The sequence below is a fragment of the Sminthopsis crassicaudata genome, chromosome 3 (genome assembly GCF_048593235.1).
Source record: "Sminthopsis crassicaudata isolate SCR6 chromosome 3, ASM4859323v1, whole genome shotgun sequence".
NCBI lineage: Eukaryota > Metazoa > Chordata > Mammalia > Dasyuromorphia > Dasyuridae > Sminthopsis > Sminthopsis crassicaudata.
Genome location: NC_133619.1, coordinates 653608893 through 653631117, shown reverse-complemented (window position 1 = coordinate 653631117; position 22225 = coordinate 653608893). Strand labels below are relative to the sequence as shown.

At 40.3% G+C, this 22225-nt stretch overlaps 1 protein-coding gene across 1 annotated transcript; it reads left to right on the top strand.

The window, feature by feature from the left end:
* The first annotated feature begins 3810 nt into the window (after positions 1–3810).
* On the top strand, positions 3811–13270 carry LOC141564690 (uncharacterized). The gene is made up of 3 exons (XM_074307465.1): positions 3811–4022; positions 5830–5956; positions 9249–13270. The coding sequence occupies exons 1-3, from the start codon at positions 3990–3992 to the stop codon at positions 11075–11077; spliced, it is 1989 nt and encodes a 662-aa protein (XP_074163566.1). The 5' UTR covers positions 3811–3989; the 3' UTR covers positions 11078–13270.
* Positions 13271–22225: the final 8955 nt, after the last annotated feature.

Genomic DNA, 22225 nt, shown 5'->3' with positions numbered 1-22225 from the left:
TATCATTTATGAATTGAAGTCATCACCACAATTTCCAGCTCTTTGTCATCAAAAAGAGTTGCTATAAATCTTTGAAAACATATCCATTTCCTTCTTTTTCCCCTAATTATTTTGCAAAACATCCGTTACAGTGATATTTTTGGGACTAAGAGTACACATTTGGGTCATAATTCCACATTTTTCTCCAATTTGGGTGGATCAGTTCATAATTTGAGCAAAAAAAATTAATATCCCCCAAATGCTATTAAAGTGGTGTTTTTAATTTGCATTTCCCAAATCAATTATGCATTAGTCTATTTTTTCATATGGCTGTAAATAGTTTTGAATACTTCTCATACCCTGTCTGTTCCTATCTTTTGAGTATTTATCAATTAGACATCGATTCATATTCTTATACATTTGACAAATTTCTTTCTGTGTTTGCAGTATGGAATCTTTATCTTAGAAATTGTGTATAAAACTGTGTTCCCAAATGCTTGCTTTTTTTGTGATTGTGGCTAAATTGGATTTTGCTGTACAGACTTTTTTTTAACTCTTCTGTATTTGAAATTATCCATGTCAAACCCTCTAATGCTCTGTATCTCTTACTCCCCAGACAGGGAGATAAGACTTTGAAGGAGATCAAAACAGTTTTGGATTTTCACACCTGACTATTCTGGTGGTGATTACTCAGCTGAAATAAAGGCTGGTGCAGAGACCTCCAGAAAAGCAACCAGAACACTACCTCCTGCTGCCAGGGACCCTGCAGCTCAGACAGGAAGAAGCCCCCTGGGCTGATGCTGCTCAGCTCTTTGGAGGGATTGCACTCAGCTGGGACGAGGGGCTCTGGTCACTAGGGTTCATGTCTCTGATTCTGGACCTTGGGTCCTCTGCCAGCTGGGCTGGGGAGGCATAGGGAGCCCAGAGAGGGAGGATGGGGTCTGAAGCTTCTCTGCCCAGGCTGGATGCTGACCTGCCCAGAATGAGAAAGAGCTCTCTGGGCAGGGACAGTCAACGGCCCTTCCCAACCCTCTAGGGAGTGACTCCACCCCGGGAGGGAGCAGGGAGGGTCCGGCCTGGAAATGAGCTAGGTCTGGGCAGGAAGAGGACCTGTCTCCCTCCCTAAGTCCTTCCCTTAGACCTTATGTCTTTCCCCCAAGGATAAGATCAGGAGCTACCTCAGGGACGCTTGAGCCGCAGCTCTCCCTTCATTTGATACAATGGGGAGGTGGGTGGGCAGGGAGCTGTGACCCTCAGTGAGAAGAAATCCCAGGAGCTTTGGGAGGAGACCCTGAGCCTGAACTTGGAGGGAGGCCAGCTCCTGCCCATGTGGAGGACACTGGACAACAGGTGGGGGGGGGAAGATGAGCCCAATGGGAAGGGCAGCTAGCAGGAGTGGTGAGGGAAGGAGGGGCCCTGGGGTCCTGCAAGTGCAGGGATTGCTCCCAGAAGGCACAGAAATCTCAATTATGACAGGAGACAGAGATCTCAGCTCTCAGAGAGGTGGAAATGGAGAGATGTCAGAGAGAGGAGGGCAGAGATCTCAGGTCACAGAAAGGGAGATGAAAGCAGAGAGATCTCAGGTCAGAGGGATAGAGGCAAAAACGATGTCAGAGAGAAGGAGGTGGAGAGATCTCAGATCTCAGAGAGGTGGAAATGGAGAGATGTCAGAGAGAGGAGGGCAGAGATCTCAGGTCACAGAAAGGGAGATGAAAGCAGAGAGATCTCAGGTCAGAGGGATAGAGGCAAAAACGATGTCAGAGAGAAGGAGGTGGAGAGATCTCAGCTCAGAGAGATAGAGGTAGAGAGATCTCAGACAGAAGGGGATGGAGGTAGAGAGATCTCCGCCCACAGAGAAGGAGGCAAAGGGATTTCAGCCCAGAGATATGGTGATAGAGATCTCAGTTCAGAGAGGAGAGGGAGAGATCTCAGCTCCAGGTGATTTTGCTTTAGGCCAAGAAGGTGTGGGTGGCTCCTTCTAATGCCAGGGCCCAGCCTGCTCCGGCTCTTGGGAATGACCGCTCCCCATCCCAGTCTTCCCAAAAGGACTCAGATTATAACTGCCCCTATCCCATCCCTCAGAACTCCATGCCCCATCTCTACTCCCCTCTCTTTCCTCATTTTCCCTCCTCAGCAGGATCTCCTGGGCTCCCTGCTCTCCCGCCCTCCCAACTACCTTCTTAGTCACACCTGCTCCCCCCTACAAACCTTCAGGCTTCCCCAGCCATTCCCCTCCCCCAGAGGCCCCACCTTCTCTGCAGCCAGAAATGCAGACTTCCTTCCCCCTCCCAACTCAGAGATGAGAAGGTGGGGGAGGGGAGCTCTGAGTGATGGAGTGAGGGGCAGGGATAATCATTCCCAAGGCATGGATTGGGCGGGGCTCCCGGAATGAGGAGGACCCGCCCCTAGCCCCTTGGCCAGAAGCAAAATCCCCAGGAACAAAGATCTCTCTGCCTCCATCTCTCTGAGCTGAGATCTCTCTCTGCCTCCATCTCTCTGAGCCGAGATCTCTCTCTGCATCTTCTCTGAGCCGAGATCTCTCTCTGCATCCTCTCTGAGCTGAGATCTCTCTGCCTCCATCTTCTCTGAGCCGAGATCTCTCTCTGTATCCTCTCTGAGCTGGGATCTCTCTCTGCCTCCATCTCTCTGAGCTGAGATCTCTCTCTGTATCCTCTCTGAGCTGAGATCTCTCTCTGCATCCTCTCTGAGCTGAGATCTCTCTCTGTATCCTCTCTGAGCTGAGATCTCTCTCTGTATCCTCTCTGAGCTGAGATCTCTCTCTGCATCCTCTCCGAGCTGAGATCTCTCTCTGTATCCTCTCTGAGCTGAGATCTCTCTTTGTATCCTCTCTGAGCTGAGATCTCTCTCTGCATCCTCTCCGAGCTGAGATCTCTCTCTGTATCCTCTCTGAGCTGAGATCTCTCTCTGCATCCTCTCCGAGCTGAGATCTCTCTCTGTATCCTCTCCGAGCTGAGATCTCTCTCTGTATCCTCTCCGAGCTGAGATCTCTCTCTGTATCCTCTCTGAGCTGAGATCTCTCTCTGCATCCTCTCCGAGCTGAGATCTCTCTCTGTATCCTCTCTGAGCTGAGATCTCTCTCTGCATCCTCTCTGAGCTGAGATCTCTCTCTGAGCTGAGATCTCTCTCTGTATCCTCTCTGAGCTGAGATCTCTCTCTGTATCCTCTCTGAGCTGAGATCTCTCTCTGCATCCTCTCTGAGCTGAGATCTCTCTCTGTATCCTCTCTGAGCCGAGATCTCTCTCTGCATCCTCTCTGAGCTGAGATCTCTCTGCCTCCATCTCTCTGAGCTGAGATCTCTCTCTGTATCCTCTCTGAGCTGAGATCTCTCTCTGCATCCTCTCTGAGCTGAGATCTCTCTCTGTATCCTCTCTGAGCTGAGATCTCTCTCTGTATCCTCTCTGAGCTGAGATCTCTCTCTGTATTGTCTCTGAGCTTCAATCTCTGCCAACTTTGGTCATAGTTGAGATTTCTCTGCTTTCTGGGAGCCGGCTCTGCCCCTGCAGGTCCCAGGTAGGTCCCACCCTGGGCCCTCCTCACCTCACCCACTTCTGCTACCCGCCCTTCCCTTTGGGCTCATTTCTCCCCCCTCCCCCCCTCGTCCAGTGCCCTCCACATCGGCAGGAGCTGGCCTCCCACCTCCCCTATCCCATGAATGTCACATGGGGTCCCTGACCCTGGGGGGCAGTAAGTCATCAGCTCCAGTCTTCCAGCTTGAGAATCTCCCCCCCCCTCTATTCCTGAGCCCTCCTTAGAAAGTCCTTTATCCAGCCTGGTTCTGAAGAGACCCTCCCTCCTCCCTCCTGGGGTGGAGTCTCTCCCCTGAGGCTGGGGCAGGGCCACCGATTGTCCCAGTCCTGAAAGCTCTCTGCCTCCTTGTGGGGGATCCGAATCCAGGTCCAGAAAGGAAGGCCCAGACCCGGCCCCCCCCTCTGAGGTCCTTTTCTCCCCCGAGCTGGTCTGGCACAGGACCCAAGCCTGAAAGCAGAGAGATGGCCTCGAGCAGCCAGAGCTCCTCTTCCCAGGTGAGTGCAGCCCCTCCCCACAGCTGAGCAGCTTCGGCTCTGGGCGTCCGAGAAAGACCTTCCTTCTGTCAGAGGGCGGGAGGGGGCCCGGGCAGGGCAGGAACTGCCCTCTTGGCACTGCCCATTTCCTGCCCCTAAGGCCAACCGCATGCTCCCAGGGCTGTCCCTTTCCTTTCCCAGGTCTTAGATCAAGTCAATAAATGTTTAGAAAAGTGCTCTTTGGGGCACTGAGGGTGCAGAGGAAGGGAAAGAAAACCATCCGATCTGCCCTCAAGGAGCTCCCAGGGGAGAAAAGATCTCCTGAGCTCTGTCCACACCTGCTCTGGACAGTGTAGATGGGAGCTACTCTCCGAGGCAAGGTTCAGAAGTTTGGGAGACCAGGAAAACCTTGTTTTCAGAAAGGGAGAAATTGGCAGGAGGTGAGGGAGGAGGCCTTAGCAAACAGGAGAAAGCCACTGAAAAAGTCCAGGGCAGGGGACAGAGGGTCCTGGTTAAGCCTAAGCCAGGAGGCCACTGTCCCTGGGGCAGAGAGGAAGAGGAAGTGTGAGGACGCTGGGTTGGGTGTCCTGGTGCCTGCCGTGTGCCAGGAGCCACATAAAGACCATCTCATTGATCCTGTGGTGGGAATGGTCAGGGTCCTTGGTAGGGAAAGCCAGAGTCAGGGAGCTCAGGGACCAGCAGGAGAGTAAACTGTGGCTTATTTATCCCCTGGGGTGGGGCAGACTCCAGGAGTGGGGGGTTACATTTCCTCAGATGTCACAGACACCCTCTCTCCTCCTTGCCTGACCTGTGCTTTGGGTTGGATCTCTTGGGTCTCATAGAGAGTCAGAAAGAAGTAGGACCCAGATACAAAAAGGTACATTCACTTGTTTGTTTTAAATTCTTTTCAATTTCATGTCATGACAAATTGGAGGGATCATGTTTATAAGATTTGGAGTTGTACATTTTTCACCATCCTTTCACTCCTTCCCTAACAAAATGGTGGGCAACTTGATATAGGTATCTATCCGTGCTATCATTTAAAACTGACATCCCCATTCATCTAAGTTGTGAAAAATGATACATCAAAAGAGAAAAAAAAAAGAATAAAGTAACTAAAAGCTATATTCTTCAATCACTTTCAGAGCCCATCGCTTCTTCAGTTAGGGTGTGCAAAGCCTTTTCCTTCTTGAGTCATTTGAATTTGCCTTAGATCCTTGTGCTCCTGAGAAGGGACAGTCCTTTCATAATTGATCATCACCCTCTGTTGCTGATTCTGTATACAATCTTTTCCTGGCTCTGGTCATTTCATTTTCCATTAGTTTGGTTTTTCTGTCCTTTCTGAAATCTGCCTGTTCATCATTTCTCATTTTACAATACTATTTCGTTATATTCACATGCCGTAGCTTGTTCAGCCATTCCCCCAATTGGTGGGAATTTCCTCAGTTGCCACAGTGCCCAGGAAAGGTTTGCCGTGCCTATTTTTGCACATGTAGGCCCTTTCCCTCTGTTTAGGATCACTTTGGAACATTACAGACCTAGTGGTGCTTTACTTGATCCAAAGATCTTCAGAGTTTGGTTGCCCATTGTGCATTGTTCCAAGTTGCTCTTCGAAGCCTTGGCTCACTTCACATTTCCTCAGCAGTGCCCTAGTGGCCCAGTATTCCCACATTCTTTCCAGCATTGATCACTTTGGTCTTCTTAGCTAATCTGATAGATATGAGGCAAATCCCATTTCTGCTTCAACTTACTCTGTCTTGATGAGGGTTGGGCTAGATGGATTCTGGAGTCCTTTCAGCACTAAATCAAGTGACTTTTGATGGTTTAGGAGTTGGTGACAATCAGGGATATTGTGGTGGACTTCACTGAGGAAGAGTGGGAGATCCTGCCCCCGTCTCAGAAGGAGCTGTACTGGGAGGTCACACTGGAGAATGTCCAGAACCTGCTGTCCCTGGGTAAGGACCATTTCCTCTCTTTTCGTGGTGTTCATCCTCAGTTCAAAATGCGCACAAACCGCGCAGAAGGGATCCCCACTGCGCTGCATCCCAGATTGAGTGTTCAGTCATCTGAGGGCACCAAGTCTGTGTCCATTATGGTGTTGCCTGTACCCTTTTTTTAATTTTTATTTTATTTTATAATTATAACTTCTTTTTTTGACAGTACATATGCATGGGTAATTTTTTACAACATATCCCTTGCACTTCTATTCAGATTTTTTCCCTTCCTCCTCCAACCCCCTCCCCCAGATGGCAGGCAGTCTTATATATGTTAAATATATTACAGTATATTCTAGATACAATATATGTGTGTAGAACCGAATTTTTTGTTGCACAGGAAGAATTGGATTCAGAAGGTAAAAATAACAGTTTACACTCATTTCCCAGTGTTCCTTTTCTGGCTGTAGCTGGTTCTGTCCATCATTAATCAACTGGAATTGGATTAGCTCTTCTCTATGTTGAAGAAATCCACTTCCATCAGCATACATCCTCGTACAGTATCATTGTTGAAGTGTATAGTGATCTTCTGGTTCTGCTCCTTTCACTCAGCATCAGTTGATGTAAGTCTCTCCAAGTCTCTCTGTATTCCTCCTGCTGGTCATTTCTTATAGAACAATAATATTCCATAACATTCATATACCATAGTTTACCCAACCATTCTCCAATTGATGGACATCCATTCATCTTCCAGCTTCTAGCCACTATGCAAAGGGCTGCCACAAACATTTTGTTTGCATGTACCCTTTTAATTACATAATTAACACTCAGTCAGGTAACTGATGTTATTGCCACATTTTTTAGATAAATTCCATGAAAATGGGCTTAAAGGATGGGAGAGAGTTCTAGGAAGATGTCACAATAGGACAGGACGAACTTGTTGAGGGCGGTAGCCCTTTGGTATTCCTTGTTTGATCTACAACTTCCTTTGGGACTTGGACCTTTGATACAAGATCTGGTCAAACTAGTCTGGGCTTGTACCCAGCCCCCCACTGGATCTAGCTGGCTTGGATAAAGCCTGCCAAAAATCTGGCCTTCTAGGAATTAACCTGAGCTCCGCCCATCACTTCTTCAAGCAGATAAAAAGAGCAAAGCTAGAACCATCTTTGGTTCAGAGATTTGAAAGATGACAGCTAAGATGCTTGCATCAAGGAATCTCTGTCCCTGCCGCTTTCGGCATTTATCTTCCTCTATCTAATGCCTTTTACTAACCAGACCTTAACTTTGCTTTCAAACCCTGTAATAAACATCTTTTTACCCATCTAGATTTTCGGGCCTGTAAATTCATTTACAGGGGACTCTCACTGCCACTAGATCTGATTTAACTTTGTATCCTTGGAGAGAATCCCAAGGGGGTTGCAGGGGAGCTCCATGTGACTCCCTGTACCCCAAATCCTGCCACTAGACCTCACTTAATCCTATTGAGGTATATACCTCCTCATTAGGTATTTACCTCATGATTTGGTTCAAGTTACCTCATCATTTTGAGGTTCCATATTACCTCATCAAACTTAGCTCCCTATCTCCCCTAAAACAAAAAATAAATGCCTCACAATTGATTTTGAGCAGCAAAGTTTATAAAACTCCTGAAGTTTCCAGACTTTAATAGGATCTTAGGAGGGACCTCATCTCCCTAGCCAGAGATTTGACTCAGATAAAAGGCTATGCCCTCTAGGCAGACTCTGCTAAGTTAGCCAAGAGCAAGCTCCAGGGGCAACTGCATTGGCCTGGGCTCTCAGCCTCCTATTCTTTCACCTCTGGCTCAGGGAGGGGCAGGAGCAGGCAATGGAAAGAGAAACAGAAAGGGCCCCTTCTAGACAAAACTTCTCAGATGAAGAGCTCACCTCTCAATACTCAAAGGGATAGGAATAGGTCGCTTCTGATGGAGAAATTAAAACTGTTTACAACCTTAAGAGAATATATTCTAAGTTATTATTGATTAGGGACAAGCAGATCAAAAACATCATTTTAATATCATGTTAATATTTTATTATTTCATTACTATTTTTATTAATTAATTATTATTATTTAGTTATTATTATTTTACTATCATGATTAATCTCATTATTTTAACATCATGTTAGGGACACTAACATATTATTGCTGAAATTATGAACTGATGCACTCAATTTGGAGAACACTATGGATGTATGACAAAAGAGTTACAGAAGTATATATTCGGGGCAGCTAGGGGGCGCAGTGGATAGAGCACCAGCCCTGAATTCAGGAGGACCCGAGTTCAAATCTGGTCTCAGACACTTAACATTTCCTAGCTGTGTGACCCTGGGCAAGTCACTTAACCCCAGCCTCAAAAAAAAAAAAAAAAAATATATATATATATATATATATATATATATATATATATATATATATATATATATATATATATGCCCTTTCACTTCCATATACACCATTAGGAAAAAAGAAGCAAATAAAAGTGAACTTTCTCTGTCTTTAGTTACTGGGTCAAAAAACCAACATGTCTGTAACCTTTCTTTATGCTTTTAGGAGAGTTAACCACTGCCTTCCCAGAGATGTGGAATCTAAAGTAATCTTTTAAATCTTGTAGCGTTTTCATTTTTCATTGAATCCCTTCTGAATTTCCCTATTATCATCGAACTCATTTGGATGTTCACTTTTTCCCCATATGAGTAAATGTGGTACTACCCCACATATCTCTAAAAGCAGCCTACTCCTTATCTGCTCTGTAGTTTTCAATGGTGTGTTGGCTGAGTTTTCCCTCTAATTGGGAAAAACCATTCCAGCAGAAAGAAGACTCTAATCTAGTGTCATTAAGTATTTGCTAGTCATCTTGGCCTTGGGCCTCTGCCTTTGCTAAGTGTGTATATTTCATTGGGAAAGGATAAGTCTCTGATTGGTCCAGTACTCTTCATGGCTCACACATTATCTGTCTCTGTTTTTTTATTATTATTATTATTATCATCATCATTTTTGTTGAGACAAGTGCCCAGGGTCACACAGCTAGGAAGTGTAAGTGCCTGAGGCCAGCTTTGAACTCTGGTCTTCCTTCTTTCAGGGCTGGTGCTCTATCCACTGCACCACCTCGCTGCCTCCAGTCAGTCTCTTCTTAAAAATGACTTGGATTATTATAAGCCATTGCTTGCACTGAGTACACCTATGAAGTTTTGTATAGTTAATATGGTCGCAAGCTGCAGTGGTTCTTATGTTCCATTTATTATTTGTGTTTCTACATGTTTGTATGTGTTTTTGTGTATATGTTTGTCTTCTTCAGATGTAGAAACTGGGTTCACAGTACATGAGATGACTAAAAAGCTGGGAATTTCTATGAAAGAACACGACATGCAAAGCTTCATGAATGATTGTCCCTGTGACTTCAATTGGAAGGAATTGCATGATTTTCTTCTCAAAGAAGATAAACATCCAAAGAGTGATCGTGAATTGTATGAATTTGGGAAGAGATTCAGATGGCCTTCCGTTCTAAATCACAGAAAGAAAATGACCTCAGGAAGTGATGTATGTGAAGCAACCTCATCCTGTCACTCATCTCTTTCTTACCCCCTTGGAATGAAAAGATATGGATATGATCAGTGTGGGAAAGCCTTTGCTTGGAATCCAGCTCTTGCTAGTCCTCATCCTGGAGAGGTGTCTCATGAAAGTACTAAATGCAGGAGAGCTTCCGATTATAGATCATTCCCGCTTGACCATCAAACAATCCACCCTAGACAGAAGCCATGTTTAAATCTTCAGTATGGAAAGACTTACTTAAGCAATCAACGGGGAAAAACTTTTACAAATATCTCCATTCTAGCAAAAGATGAGAAAACCTACACTGGAAAGAAACCTTTTACATGTAATCAGTGTGGAAAGGCTTTCATATTCAACTCCCATCTTATTTTACATCAGAGAATCCACACTGGAGAGAAACCTTTTACATGTAATCAGTGTGGAAAGGCTTTTACATTCAGCTTCAATCTTGCTGCACATCAGAGAATCCACACTGGAGAGAAACCTTTTAAGTGTAATCAGTGTGGAAAGACTTTCACATGGCGTGTCAGTCTTGCTGATCATCAGAGAATCCACACTGGAGAGAAACCTTTTAAATGTAATCAGTGTGGAAAGACTTTCACATGGCGTGTCAGTCTTGCTGAACATCAGAAAACCCACACTGGAGAAAAACCTTTTAAGTGTAATCAATGTGGAAAGGCTTTCATATGGAGTGTCAGTCTTGCTGCACATCGGAAAACCCACACTGTAGAGAAACCTTTTAAATGTAATCAGTGTGGAAAGGCTTTTACATCTAGCTCCAGTCTTGTTACACATCAGAGAATCCACACTGGAGAGAAACCTTTTAAGTGTAATCAGTGTGGAAAGGCTTGCATTACCAAATCTGATCTTACTGTACATCAGAGAATGCACACTGGAGAGAAACCTTTTAAGTGTAATCTATGTGGAAAGGCTTTCATTACCAAATCTGATCTTGCTGTACATCAGAGAATCCACACTGGAGAGAAACCTTTTAAGTGTGATCAGTGTGGAAAGGCTTTTACATCTAGCTCCAATCTTGTTAAACATCAGAGAATCCACACTGGAGAGAAACCTTGTAAATGTAATCAGGGTGGAAAGGCTTTTAGAACTACCTCCAATCTTGTTGCACATCAGAGAATCCACACTAGAGAGAAAAAGTTTAAGTGTAATCAGTGTGGAAAGGCTTTCACATGTAGTTCCAGTCTTACTAGACATCAGAGAATCCACACTAGAGAGAAACCTTTTAAGTGTAATCAATGTGGAAGGGCTTTCACATGGAGTGTCAGTCTTGCTGATCATCAGAGAATGCACACTGGAGAGAAACCTTTTAAATGTAATCACTGTGGAAAGTCTTTTACATCTAGCTCCAATCCTGTTACACATCAGAGAATCCACACTGGAGAGAAACCTTTTAAGTGTGATCATTGTGGAAAGGCTTTCACATGTAGTTCCAGTCTTGCTAGACATCAGAGAATCCACACTGGAGAGAAACCTTTTAAGTGTAATCAGTGTGGCAAGGCCTTTACATGCAACTCCCATCTTGCAAGACATCACAGAATCCACACTGCAGTATAAGGTTTTTTTGATGATTGCTTTTTTTTTTTTTTTCCCTTCTATTTTGGATAGGAAAGATTAGCAATGGGACCTATACTAGCTACTGCATTGTTCCTTCCCTGATCCTCTAATCGAAAATCATAAGGAAGCTATTATTACAGTAATGATAGAACAGAAGCACTGAGAAAGCCTTGAAAAGTGTTTTATTAAATTCATTACAACTCAAAAAAGAAATTCAGGCTTTGCCCATTTGTTTCTGGACATATTTTTCTGTTTTGTGTAAATTTAAAGAAATCAGATATTGATGGTTTTCTGTTGGCATTTTCACCGGTGTTGATGATATTATTACAAAAATTATTGCAAGAAATCATAAAATTATTTTTATGACCTCTATTTTTAACTGTACATCTTGAATCAAGAAATCTCCACGTTACATTCTAGATTATACCTCACACTTTACTTTTATTTCAAAAACAAATATTTTTATAGGAAAAAAAATCCTTATATGTCTCTCACCCACCTGAAATAGAGAAGGACAAAAAAAAAAGTAAGTCTTTCCATTATAAATGTTAATAATCAATGCAAAATTCCTGTACTTTCTAATTCCAAAATATATTTATCTCAAATATATTCTTGAGCAATTTTTATTTAGGAGATGGCATAAATCTTTTCTGTTCTAATCTTTGGTATCTTTCTCATGTCTTTTTATTTTTTTTTTCCTGTGTCATTCATTAAACATTGAGGTAGAATCCCCTTTCCTATTCTTTTTCTTGTTTTTTGGCTAAAGAAATGGGTGTTCAGTGACGTGCATAAATAGGAAGTGTTTAGTGTCTGAGGCCAGATTTGAACTCAAGTCTCATTAATTAGGAAAAAATATTCCATCAGAAAGAAGACTCTAATTTGCTGTCATTAAGTATTTGGTACGGCTTGGGCTCCTGCCTTTACTGAATGTGTATATTTCATTGGGAGAGGATAATTCTCTGACTAGTCTAGTACTTAGGGATTCATGTATCACACATGATCTAGATCTCTTTTATTATTATTAGAACTTTTGCTGAGACAATTGGGGTTAAGTGAGTTGCCCAGGGTCACAAAGCTAGGAAGTGTAAATGTCTGAGGCCAGATTTGAACTCAGGTCTTCCTGCTTTCAGGGCTGGTGCTCTATCCACTGAACCACCTTGTTGCCTCCAATCTGTCTCTTAAATGTGACTTGTATGAAAAGCCGTTGCTTGCACTGAGTTCACCTGTGATGCTTTGTATATTCAGGTTACTGACAATCTGTAGTGACTCTTATCTTACATTACTATTTGTGTATATACATGTGTGCATGTCTTTTTGTGTATATGTTTGTTCAGATGTAGAAACTGGGTTCACAGTAAATGAGATGAGTAAAAAGCTGGGAACTTTTGTGAAAAACCACGACCTGCAAATATTCATGGTTGATGGTCCCTTTGACTTCTATTTGAAGGAATTGCAGGATTTTATTTTCAAAGGAGATAAATATCCAAAGAGTGATTGTGAACTCTATGGAATTAGAAAGAGATTCAGATGGTCTGTAGTGATCCTAATTCACTGTAAGAAAGTGACCTCAGGAAGTGATTATCTTCAAGGTAGTGAATACAGGAAATGCTTCACTGAAGAGCTAGAGCCCTTGGTTCCAGGTAATCAATGGGATGTAGGTGTGAAGTGCACTTCAGACCTCAGTGGCCATGAGAAAAGTGATACTGAAGAAATGCTTTCCGTAATTTAAAAAAGTGAGAAGGTTTTCAGTGAGAACTCGATTCTTCTTACTTATCAGTATATGTGTATTAGAAAAGAACCTGATGAACATTTTAAGTCTTGAGTGTGGAAAAACTTGTAAAGATATCTTCTGTCTAGGAAGACATAAGGAAACTGACATTGGAGAGAAGGCTTGTGAATGTAATTGGTGTAGAAAGACTTTTAGATTGAGCCCCCATCTTGCTACACATCAGAGAGTCCACATTGAAGAGAAACCTTTTAAATACAATCAGTGTGGAAAGGCCTTTATTTTCAGCTTCCATCTTGCTAGACATGACAGAATACACACTGCAGTGAAACTTTTTTTTTTTTTTTTCCTTTTTCCTGTTTTGGATAGGAGAGGTTAGCAGCAGTGGGAAGTGTACTAGCCATGGGATTGTTTCTCCCCTGATCCTCTAAGGCAAGAAGGAAGGCATTATTACAGTAATGATAAATGAAATAGGACAGAGAAAGCTTTGAAAAAATGTTTCATTGAATTCATTTCTACTCAAGAAATCCAGACTGTGCAGATATGTTCCTTGGCATATTTTTCTGTTTTGTGTAAATTTAAAATGTTCATTTGATTCCCTTTGTATGAATTTCAAAATTAAAAAAGAAATGTTTTTGATTGTTGTCATTTTCACCAGTGTTGAAGGCATTTTTACAAGAAATTATAAAATCATTTTCTATCTCTATCTTTTCTCTATATTCTCTATCTTTGAAATCTTGATCTTGAATCAAGAATTCTTTTAGCTACACTTGTAGATTATATCTAACACTTCACTTTTATGTTAAAAATAAATTTTTTTATAAGGAAAAAAAATCCTTGTACCTCTCTCACCTACCTGAAATAGAGAATGACCAAGCAAAACTTCCCATTATTAATGTTAATAATCAAAGGAAAATTCTGGTACTGAGTCATCCCAAAATATATTTGTGTCAAAGATATTCTTTTTTTTTTTTTCTTTTTCTGAGGCTGGGGTTAAGTGACTTGCCCAGGGTCACACAGCTAGGAAGTGTTAAGTGTCTGAGGCCAGATTTGAACTCGAGTCCTCCTGAATTCAAGGCTGGTGCTCTATCTACTACGTCACCTAGGTGCCCCAAAGATATTCTTTTATTAAATTAATTTTATATTTATAACTCTTTTTTTGTCAGTACATATGCATGGGTAATTTTTTACAACATTAACCCTTGCACTCACTTCTATTCTGAATTTTCCCCTCCTTCCCTCCAGCCCCTCCCCTAAATGGCAGGCATTCCCATACATGTTAAATATATTATAGTATATCCTAGATACAATACATGTGTGCAGAACCGAATTTTCTTGTTATACAGGAAGAATGGTATTCAGAAGGTAAAAATAAGCTGGGAAGAAAAACAAAAGTGCAAACAGTTTACACTCATTTCCTAGTGGTCCTTCTCTGGGTGTAGGTGATTCTGTCTGTCCATTGATCAATTGGATCTGAATGAGATCTACTCTTTGTTAAAGATATGCACTAACATCAGAATACATCCTCATACAGTATTGTTGTTGAAGTGTACAATGACCTCCTGGTTCTGCTCAGGGTCAAATATATTCTTGAGCAATTTATATTTAGAAGATGTCAAATCTTTTCTATTCTACTCTCTGAATTTGGGGACCTTCTACTCTTCTGTTTCCAAACATTCTCAGTAGTCTCATCAAATCTCATGTATTCGAGGATCTTTTTTATAAAACAATGTGGAACCCATTTCCCCCACTCTTTCTCCTTCCTGACTGTTCCAGGTTCTTCAGTTCCTGTCTTATAACAGAATTATAGATCAGTTCCTTAATTTTTAGCTCTGAGTGGGGGCTGGAAAGGAGGAGGTGGGGGGAGATTTATTTTCATGAAAACAAGTTTGTATGAGACTGTGCAAGCTGACAGGGTGTGTGTTCCAATCTGCTGGTAGCACACTTTTCTTTGTGTAAAGACTAGTTAGCAAGCTAAGTTCCTTATTTCTACTCAAAACAAAGGTGCACCTTATAGAAGATAGGTGGTAACTGGGGTTGGAAACCACAAACCTTGAGAGATACTTACCCATAAATGTTCCCCATTCCTGCAGAATTTGCCTAACGTTTTGCAAGTAAATTTGTTATTTTTAATATACATTGCTTTCTAAAAAGTTGCCTATTTTTGATGCACAATGGCTTTCAATGAGATCCATTCCTCATGTTTCTCATTTTTGCCAACAAGAATGCCATGGAAATGCTGTTCACAAGAATAGAGGGATTAGTTGACCTGATTTAAGCATAATTAATAGAATAGAACCAGAGATCATTATTGATCACAAAAAATAGATATTTTGTGATATTAAGTTAAAAAGTTTTTGTATAAACAACTAATGCAGACAGGATTAGAAGAGAAGCAATTAAGTGGGAAAACATTTTACATTCAACAGTCCTGATAAAGGCCTCATGTCTTAAATATATATATAAAATTTATACCAATTCAGTCCATTTCAAATAATGAATTCTTATCCCAAAAGTTGGTATCTTTGGGTTTGTCAAACACTAGATTGATATAGTTGTACACTATTTTGTCCTATGAACCTAACCTGTTCCACTGATCAACTACTCTAATTCTTAGCTAATACCAAATGGTTTTGGTGACTGCTGCTTTCTAATATAGCTTTGGATCAGCTACAGCTAGGCCATCTTCATCTGATTTTTTTTTTTTTTCATTAATTCCCTTGAAATTCACGACCTTTTGTTCTTCCATAGGAATTTTGTTGTTACTTTTTCGAAGTCATTAAAATAATTTCTTGGGAGTCTGATTGGCATAACACTAAATGAATTGATTAATTTAGGGAGTATTGTCATCTTTATCATATTCACTCGGCCTATCCAAGAGCACTTCATATCTTTCTAATTATTTAAATTTGACTTTATTTTTGTGGCAAGTGTTTTGTAATTTTTCTCATATAATTCCTGACTTTTCTTTGGTAGATGGATTCCCAAATATTTTATACTCTTGACAGTTGCTTTCAATGGTATTTCTCTTTGTATCTCTTGCTGTTGCATTTTCTTGGTGATGTATCAAAATGCTGAGGATTTATGTGGATTTATTTTGTATCCAGCAACTATGCTAAAATTGTGAATTATTTCTAATAACTTTGTATTAGAATCTCTGGGGTTCTCTAAGTATACCATCATATCATCTGCAAAGAGTGATAGTTTGATTTCCTCATCACCTACTCTTATTCCTTTAATCTAGTTCTTTACTCTTATTGCTGAGGCTAGCATTTCTAAAACAATATTGAATAGTAATGGTGATAGTGGGCAACTTATTTCACTCCTGATCTTACTGGGAAAGGTTCCAGTTTATCCCCATTACATATGATGCTTACTGATAGTTTTAAATATGGACTCCTCACTATTTTAAGGAATAGTCCATTTATTCCTATTCTCTCAAGTGTTTTTAGGAGGAATGGATGTTGTATTTTATCATATGCTTTTTCTGCATCTATTGTGATGATCATATGGTTTTTGTTAATTTGATTATTAATATGGTCAATTATACTAATAGTTTTCCTAATATTAAACCAGCCCTGCATTCCAGGTATAAATCCTACTTGATCATAGTGTATTTTCCTGGGGATGATTTTCTGAAGTCTTTTTTGCTAATATCTTATTTACAATTTTAGCATCAATATTCATTAAGTAGATTGGTCTATACTTTTCTTTCTCAGTTTTCACCTTACCTGGTTTAGGTATCAGTACCATGTCTGTGTCATAAAAGGAGTTTAGTAGGACTCCTTCATCCCCTATTTTTTCAAATACTTTATATAACATTGGGGTTAATTGTTCTTTAAATGTTTGGTAGAATTCACATGTAAATCCATCTGGGCCTAGGGATTTTTTTCTTGGGGAGTTGATTAATAGTTTCTTGTATTTCTTTTTCTGAAATGGGACTATTTAAGCAATTTCTTTCCTCTGTTAATCTAGGAATCCTATATTTTTGGAGGTAGTCACCCATTTCACTTAAGTTATCAAATTTATTGGCATAAAGTTGGGCAAAGTAAGTCCTTATTGCTCTAATGTCCTCTTCATTGGTGGAAAGATCCCCCTTTTCATTTTTAAGACTAACAATTTGATTTTCCTCTTTCCTTTTTCTTATCAGATTTACCTAAGTTTTATCTATTTTATCGGGTTTTTCATCAAACCAACTCTTAGTTTTATGTATTAATTTAATAGTTTTTTTTTTTTTTTTTTTTTTACTTTCAATATTATTGATGTCTCCTTTTAATTTTAGAATTTCAAGTATTTGGTTGGGGGTTTTTAATTTGGTCTTTTTCTAGCTTTTTAACGTGTAGGCCCAATTCATTGATTTTCTCTTTCTCTATTTTATTCAAGCCTCTAAAGATATAACATTTCCCCTTATCACCACTTTAGCTACATCCCACACATTTTGGTATGATGTCTCATCGTTGTCATTATGTTGTGTGAAATTATTATTTTTTGAAATTAATTTTATAATTATAACATTTTTTTTGACAGTACATATGCATAGGTAAATTTTTTTTTACAACATTATCCCTTGCACTCCCTTCTGTTCTGAATTTTCCCCTTCCTTCCCTCCATCCCCTCCCCTAGATGGCAGGCATTTGGGGTAAAATGATTACTAGTTTGTATAATTTGCTGCTTCACCCAATCATTCTTTAAGAAGGGATTATTTAGTTTCCAATTATTTTTTGGTCTATTTACCCCTAACTTCTTGTTGAATGTAGTTTTTATTGCATTATGATCTGAGAAGAAAGCATTTACTATTTCTGCCTTCCTGCATTTAATTTTGAGATCTTTATGTCCTAATATATGGTCAATTTTTGTATAGGTTCCATGAACTGCTGCGCAGAAAGTATACTCCTTTCTATCATCATTCAGGGTTCTCCAAAGATCTATAATACCCAATTTTTCTAATGTTCTCTTTTGCTCCTTAATTTCTTTCTTATTTGTTTTGTGGTTTGATTTATCTAGTTCTGAGAGTGCAAGATTAAGATCTCCCACTATTATAGACTTGCCGTCTATTTCTTTTTGCAACTCTCTCCATTTCCCTATTGATAAATGATCAAAGGATATGAACAGAGAATTGTTAGATGAGAAAACTGAAATTATAAATAGTTATATGAAAAGGTGCTCCCAATCACTGTTGAGAAGAGAAATCCAAATTAAGACATCTCTGAGAAAGGACTACATACCTCTCAGATCGACTAAGATGACAGGAAAAGGTAATGACAAATGTTGGAGGGCATGTGGGAAAACTGGGGCACTGACATATTGTTGGTGGAACTGTGAACTGATCTAACCATTCTGGAGAGCAATTTGGAACTGTGATGAAAAAGATATCAAACTGTGCATACCCTTTGGCCCAGGAGTGTTTGTGCTGAAATTATATTCCAAAGAGATCTTAAAGAAGGGAAAGGGATCCATATATGGAAAAATGTTTGTGGCAGCCCTCTTTGTAGTGATGAGAAATTGTAAACTGAATAGATGCCCTTTCCTTGAAGAATGGCTGAATAAATTATGGTGCATGAATGGTCTGGAATATTATTGTTATGTAAGAAACAACCATCAGGATGATTTCAAGAGGCCTGGAGAGACTGACATGAACTGATGCTGAGTAAAATGAGGAGAACCAGGAGGTCATTATACACAGCAGCAACAAAAGTATATGATGATCAATCCTGATGGACGTGGTTCTCTTCAAGAATACCATGATTCAAACCAGTTCCAATTGTTCAGTGATAAAAAGGTCCATTTACACCCAGAGAGAGGATGTGGGAACTGAGTGTGGACCACATCATAGTATTCTGATTCTCTTCTTGATATTCGATTGCATTTTGTTTTCTTTCTCAGAGGTTTTTTTTTTTTTTTCCTTCTTTACCCAATTTTTTCTTGTGCAGCAATGTAACTGTATAAATATGTGTGTGTATATATATTGGGCTTTACATAAATTTGAACATTTAACATGTATTAGAATACCTGCCTTCGAGTGGAGCAGATGGGGGCAAGAAGGGAAACATTTGGAACAGAAAGGTTTGCAAGGATCAGAGTTGAAAAATAACCCAGGCATGTTTTGTAAATAAAAAGCTTTAACAAAATGTAAAATAATAATAACAATAACTGTGATACTTTACATTCAATTTCATTTTTTTCTTCCTTTTTAGGTTGTTTTTTTTTTTAACCGATTTTTGATGTCTCATATTCTTTGCCTCATTTTAGTTTTTAATGCATGATTTTCTTCAGTCGTTTTTTTGTTTGTTTGTTTGTTTTTTTGCTGAGGCAATTGGAATTAAGTGACTTTCCCAGGGTCACAGCTTCAGTTAGCTTTTTAAAATCTCTTTTTATTTGATTAACTTTTCTTTTCAATATTGAGCAAGAAGCAGTCAGAGAATAAGGATTGGACAGATTCAAATGTCTCCCCAGCCAGGATAACCTGACTTGTGAATGGGCTCTAGAGGGCTGAGTGAAGTAGGAATAAGAGCAAGAATGTACCATCAAAGGCCACTTCTTGTTCCTTGAAGGCTGGGGCCCCCCACCTGACCTCTCTGACTATCTGGCTGAGACCTATCTTGGGAGTACAAGCACAGCACTGGATTTCTGGGAGGTTAGAGTCTCAATTAATAATAATTAAGTCTCTTGAGGTTCTTTTGTAAGCTGGCATGGTGAATCTAAAGCAGTGTCTCCTATTAAAATGTTATATAATGGTTTTAATTGATAGGTAGTTAAGCCTAACACCAGACACATCCATTGGATATCTCCTATCACTTTCAGAAAGTCATTTAAGGTGTTCAACTTCTCTGTTCTTAAAGAAAGTTTTTGGACTGTAAGCACCTTAGGGCATACTTCATATCCTATATATGTAAAAGGAGCATGCCTTTGAAATTTCTCTTGGTACAATTTACAATTGGTTGTTCTTTTAATGTTTCTATGGTCTTTTGTACACATGCTTTTAACATTTGCAACTCAATTGCACACCCCAAGATATCTTCCATGAAATGTAACAAAATAACTTTTGGAAATGTTTTTCTTACTGAAGCAAGAGCAGCAGCCACAAATATTTGACACAAAGTTGTAGAGGGCCAGAACTCTGGACAAGTATACTTGAAACAAGGAGTTAACTCAGTGAAATTGATGAGATGATTATTCTGGAGTTCACAGATATACTTAGTATTTAGTAATTCTCTAGTTCACACATAGTCAGTATACTGTGATGATGTAATTGTAATAGGGTATTTAAACTGGGGACAAAGTCAGACTCAGAGGGGAGACTGGTTGAGACTGCCAGTCTGATCCAGTCTCATCCAGAAGTCTGACAGTCTGTTTCATACTTCCCTCAAGAGGGAGGCCCATTTCTTACTATCTGCCTCATTTTAGCTGAAAAAGCAAAGTGACTAGTTTAGCCCTTACTAAATCTTCTCACTTGCCTATTTTTACACTTACCCCATTCCGGGTCACTGGCACTTCTCCACTGAACTGATCCTATGAGTTGAGCTGGTGAATGTAGAGCCTCTCATCCAGAGCCTCACAGCCACTACCCCACATTGGGCGCCAAAACATACTATGCTTTCTAGAGCCCCCACACAGAATGCCAAAATATACCATCTGAACTAGCTAGCTAGAGCATCTCAGGACCAGCCAGAGTCCTTGGTCTTAGTGGAGAAGTAGAGAAGGGAAGAGACCCACAAGGATGGTTAAACATCTAGTCCATTTATTTCAAGTCCTCTCAGCCCCTAAATATGTTACCCATAAATACCTTAGTATTGATCAGACACACACACACACACACACACACTCACACACACACACACACACACACACACACACATTTTATATATATATATATATATATATATATATATATATATATATATATATATATATATATATATACACCTCAAATGCTCATAGGTTTGATACAAAGTATACTTTTAAAATTCCTACCGCTTAATAAAATTTTGCTATGATGTACATGATTAAGCCCTGAATCTTGGTTGCTTAGACTGAGATGTAATTATGCATTCGGGTGACTCAATAGTAGAGGATGCTAGTGAGGATGAGAACAGATAGTTTTGAGACTCTCCAGAATATAGGACACTCCCCTCACAACAGCCTTTATATCCATCTGTGAGTAAATGGAGAGACAAGAAGCCAGGTGGTTATACTGAGGAAATGGAAAATAATAGACAAGAAAAAACAGCACATGAGGGGGAGGGGTTTGTGGACCTGAAGTAGCTGCAGAAGGGGATACAAGAACTTACAGAACAATTGCAACAATTGAATCAAGCAAAGGTGTCTGCCTATGTTGCAGCTCCATCTAGTGACGAAATACAAAAGTAGCACAAGCAATATTGCAAGGGGCTGCTAATGAGGAAGATATCTGGGCATGGGATAAGTACTTGTTCCCAGTGGATTGGTTTGATCAGGGACGGGCATACACACCCATTGTGTTGAAGGACATTAAGCAAGCCTGTAATGATTATGGTCCCAATTCACTTTTTGTGCTACAAACCTTAGAACATTTTGGAAATTTTACTCCATCTGACCAGAAACTGCTTGCAAATGGGCGCTTGACTCCTGGACAAGCATTGTTATGGCAAGCTCAATATGAGAAAGCAGTGAGACATTTTATAAAGACTCATAATCCTCCCAATCATGAAGATGCCTTCCAGGCTTCTGTAGGTACAAGCCAGTATTCTTCTGTAGAGAATCAGATGGTACACCTCTGCCTGTTATTCAGGTATAGGGATTTGAGAGCTTGGGGAAAGATTAAGAAGGAAGGAACAATACAACAACAATCATCTTCCATTAGACAAGGGCCTCCGAGGCAGCTAGGTTGCCCAGTGGATAAATCACTAGCCCTGAATTCAAGAGGACCTGAGTTCAAATATAGTCTCAGACACTTAACACTTCCTAGGTGTGTGACCCTGGGAAAGTCACTTAACCCCAGCCTAAGAGAAAAAAAAACAAAACCCAAGGGCCTCAAGAATCCATCCAAGATTATGCCTCTAAGTTAAAGACAGCAATAGACAGGACAATAGAATCAGGAGAAGCCGGACAAATCATTTTTCAGAAATTATTGAGAGAGGGATTAAATAAAACCTGTAAAAAACTTTTACAAACATTACCCAGAGACGCTCCCTAAGCAAGATAATGGAAAGGTGCAGTGAGGTGGATTATGAGACTAGGAATACAGAAGCCATAGCTGGAATGATAGCTAAAGGGATCTCAGCAGGGATGAAGCAAAAAACTGAGAACCAGAGATGTTTTAGGTGTGGAAAGTTAGGATATGTTCATGCAGAATGCTGACAACCAGCACTTGGGGAGAAAAAAATGACTTGTTTTGCTTGTGGGAATATGGGTCACATTGTAAAATTTTGTAGAACTAAGAAAAG

Excerpts from the sequence above, each read along its gene's own strand:
- LOC141564690 (XM_074307465.1), top strand. The coding sequence starts at position 3,990 with ATGGCCTCGAGCAGCCAGAGCTCCTCTTCCCAG. Across the intron at positions 4,023-5,829 it reads GCCAGAGCTCCTCTTCCCAG|GAGTTGGTGACAATCAGGGA; the intron begins GTGAGTGCAGCC and ends TTGATGGTTTAG. Across the intron at positions 5,957-9,248 it reads CCAGAACCTGCTGTCCCTGG|ATGTAGAAACTGGGTTCACA; the intron begins GTAAGGACCATT and ends TGTCTTCTTCAG.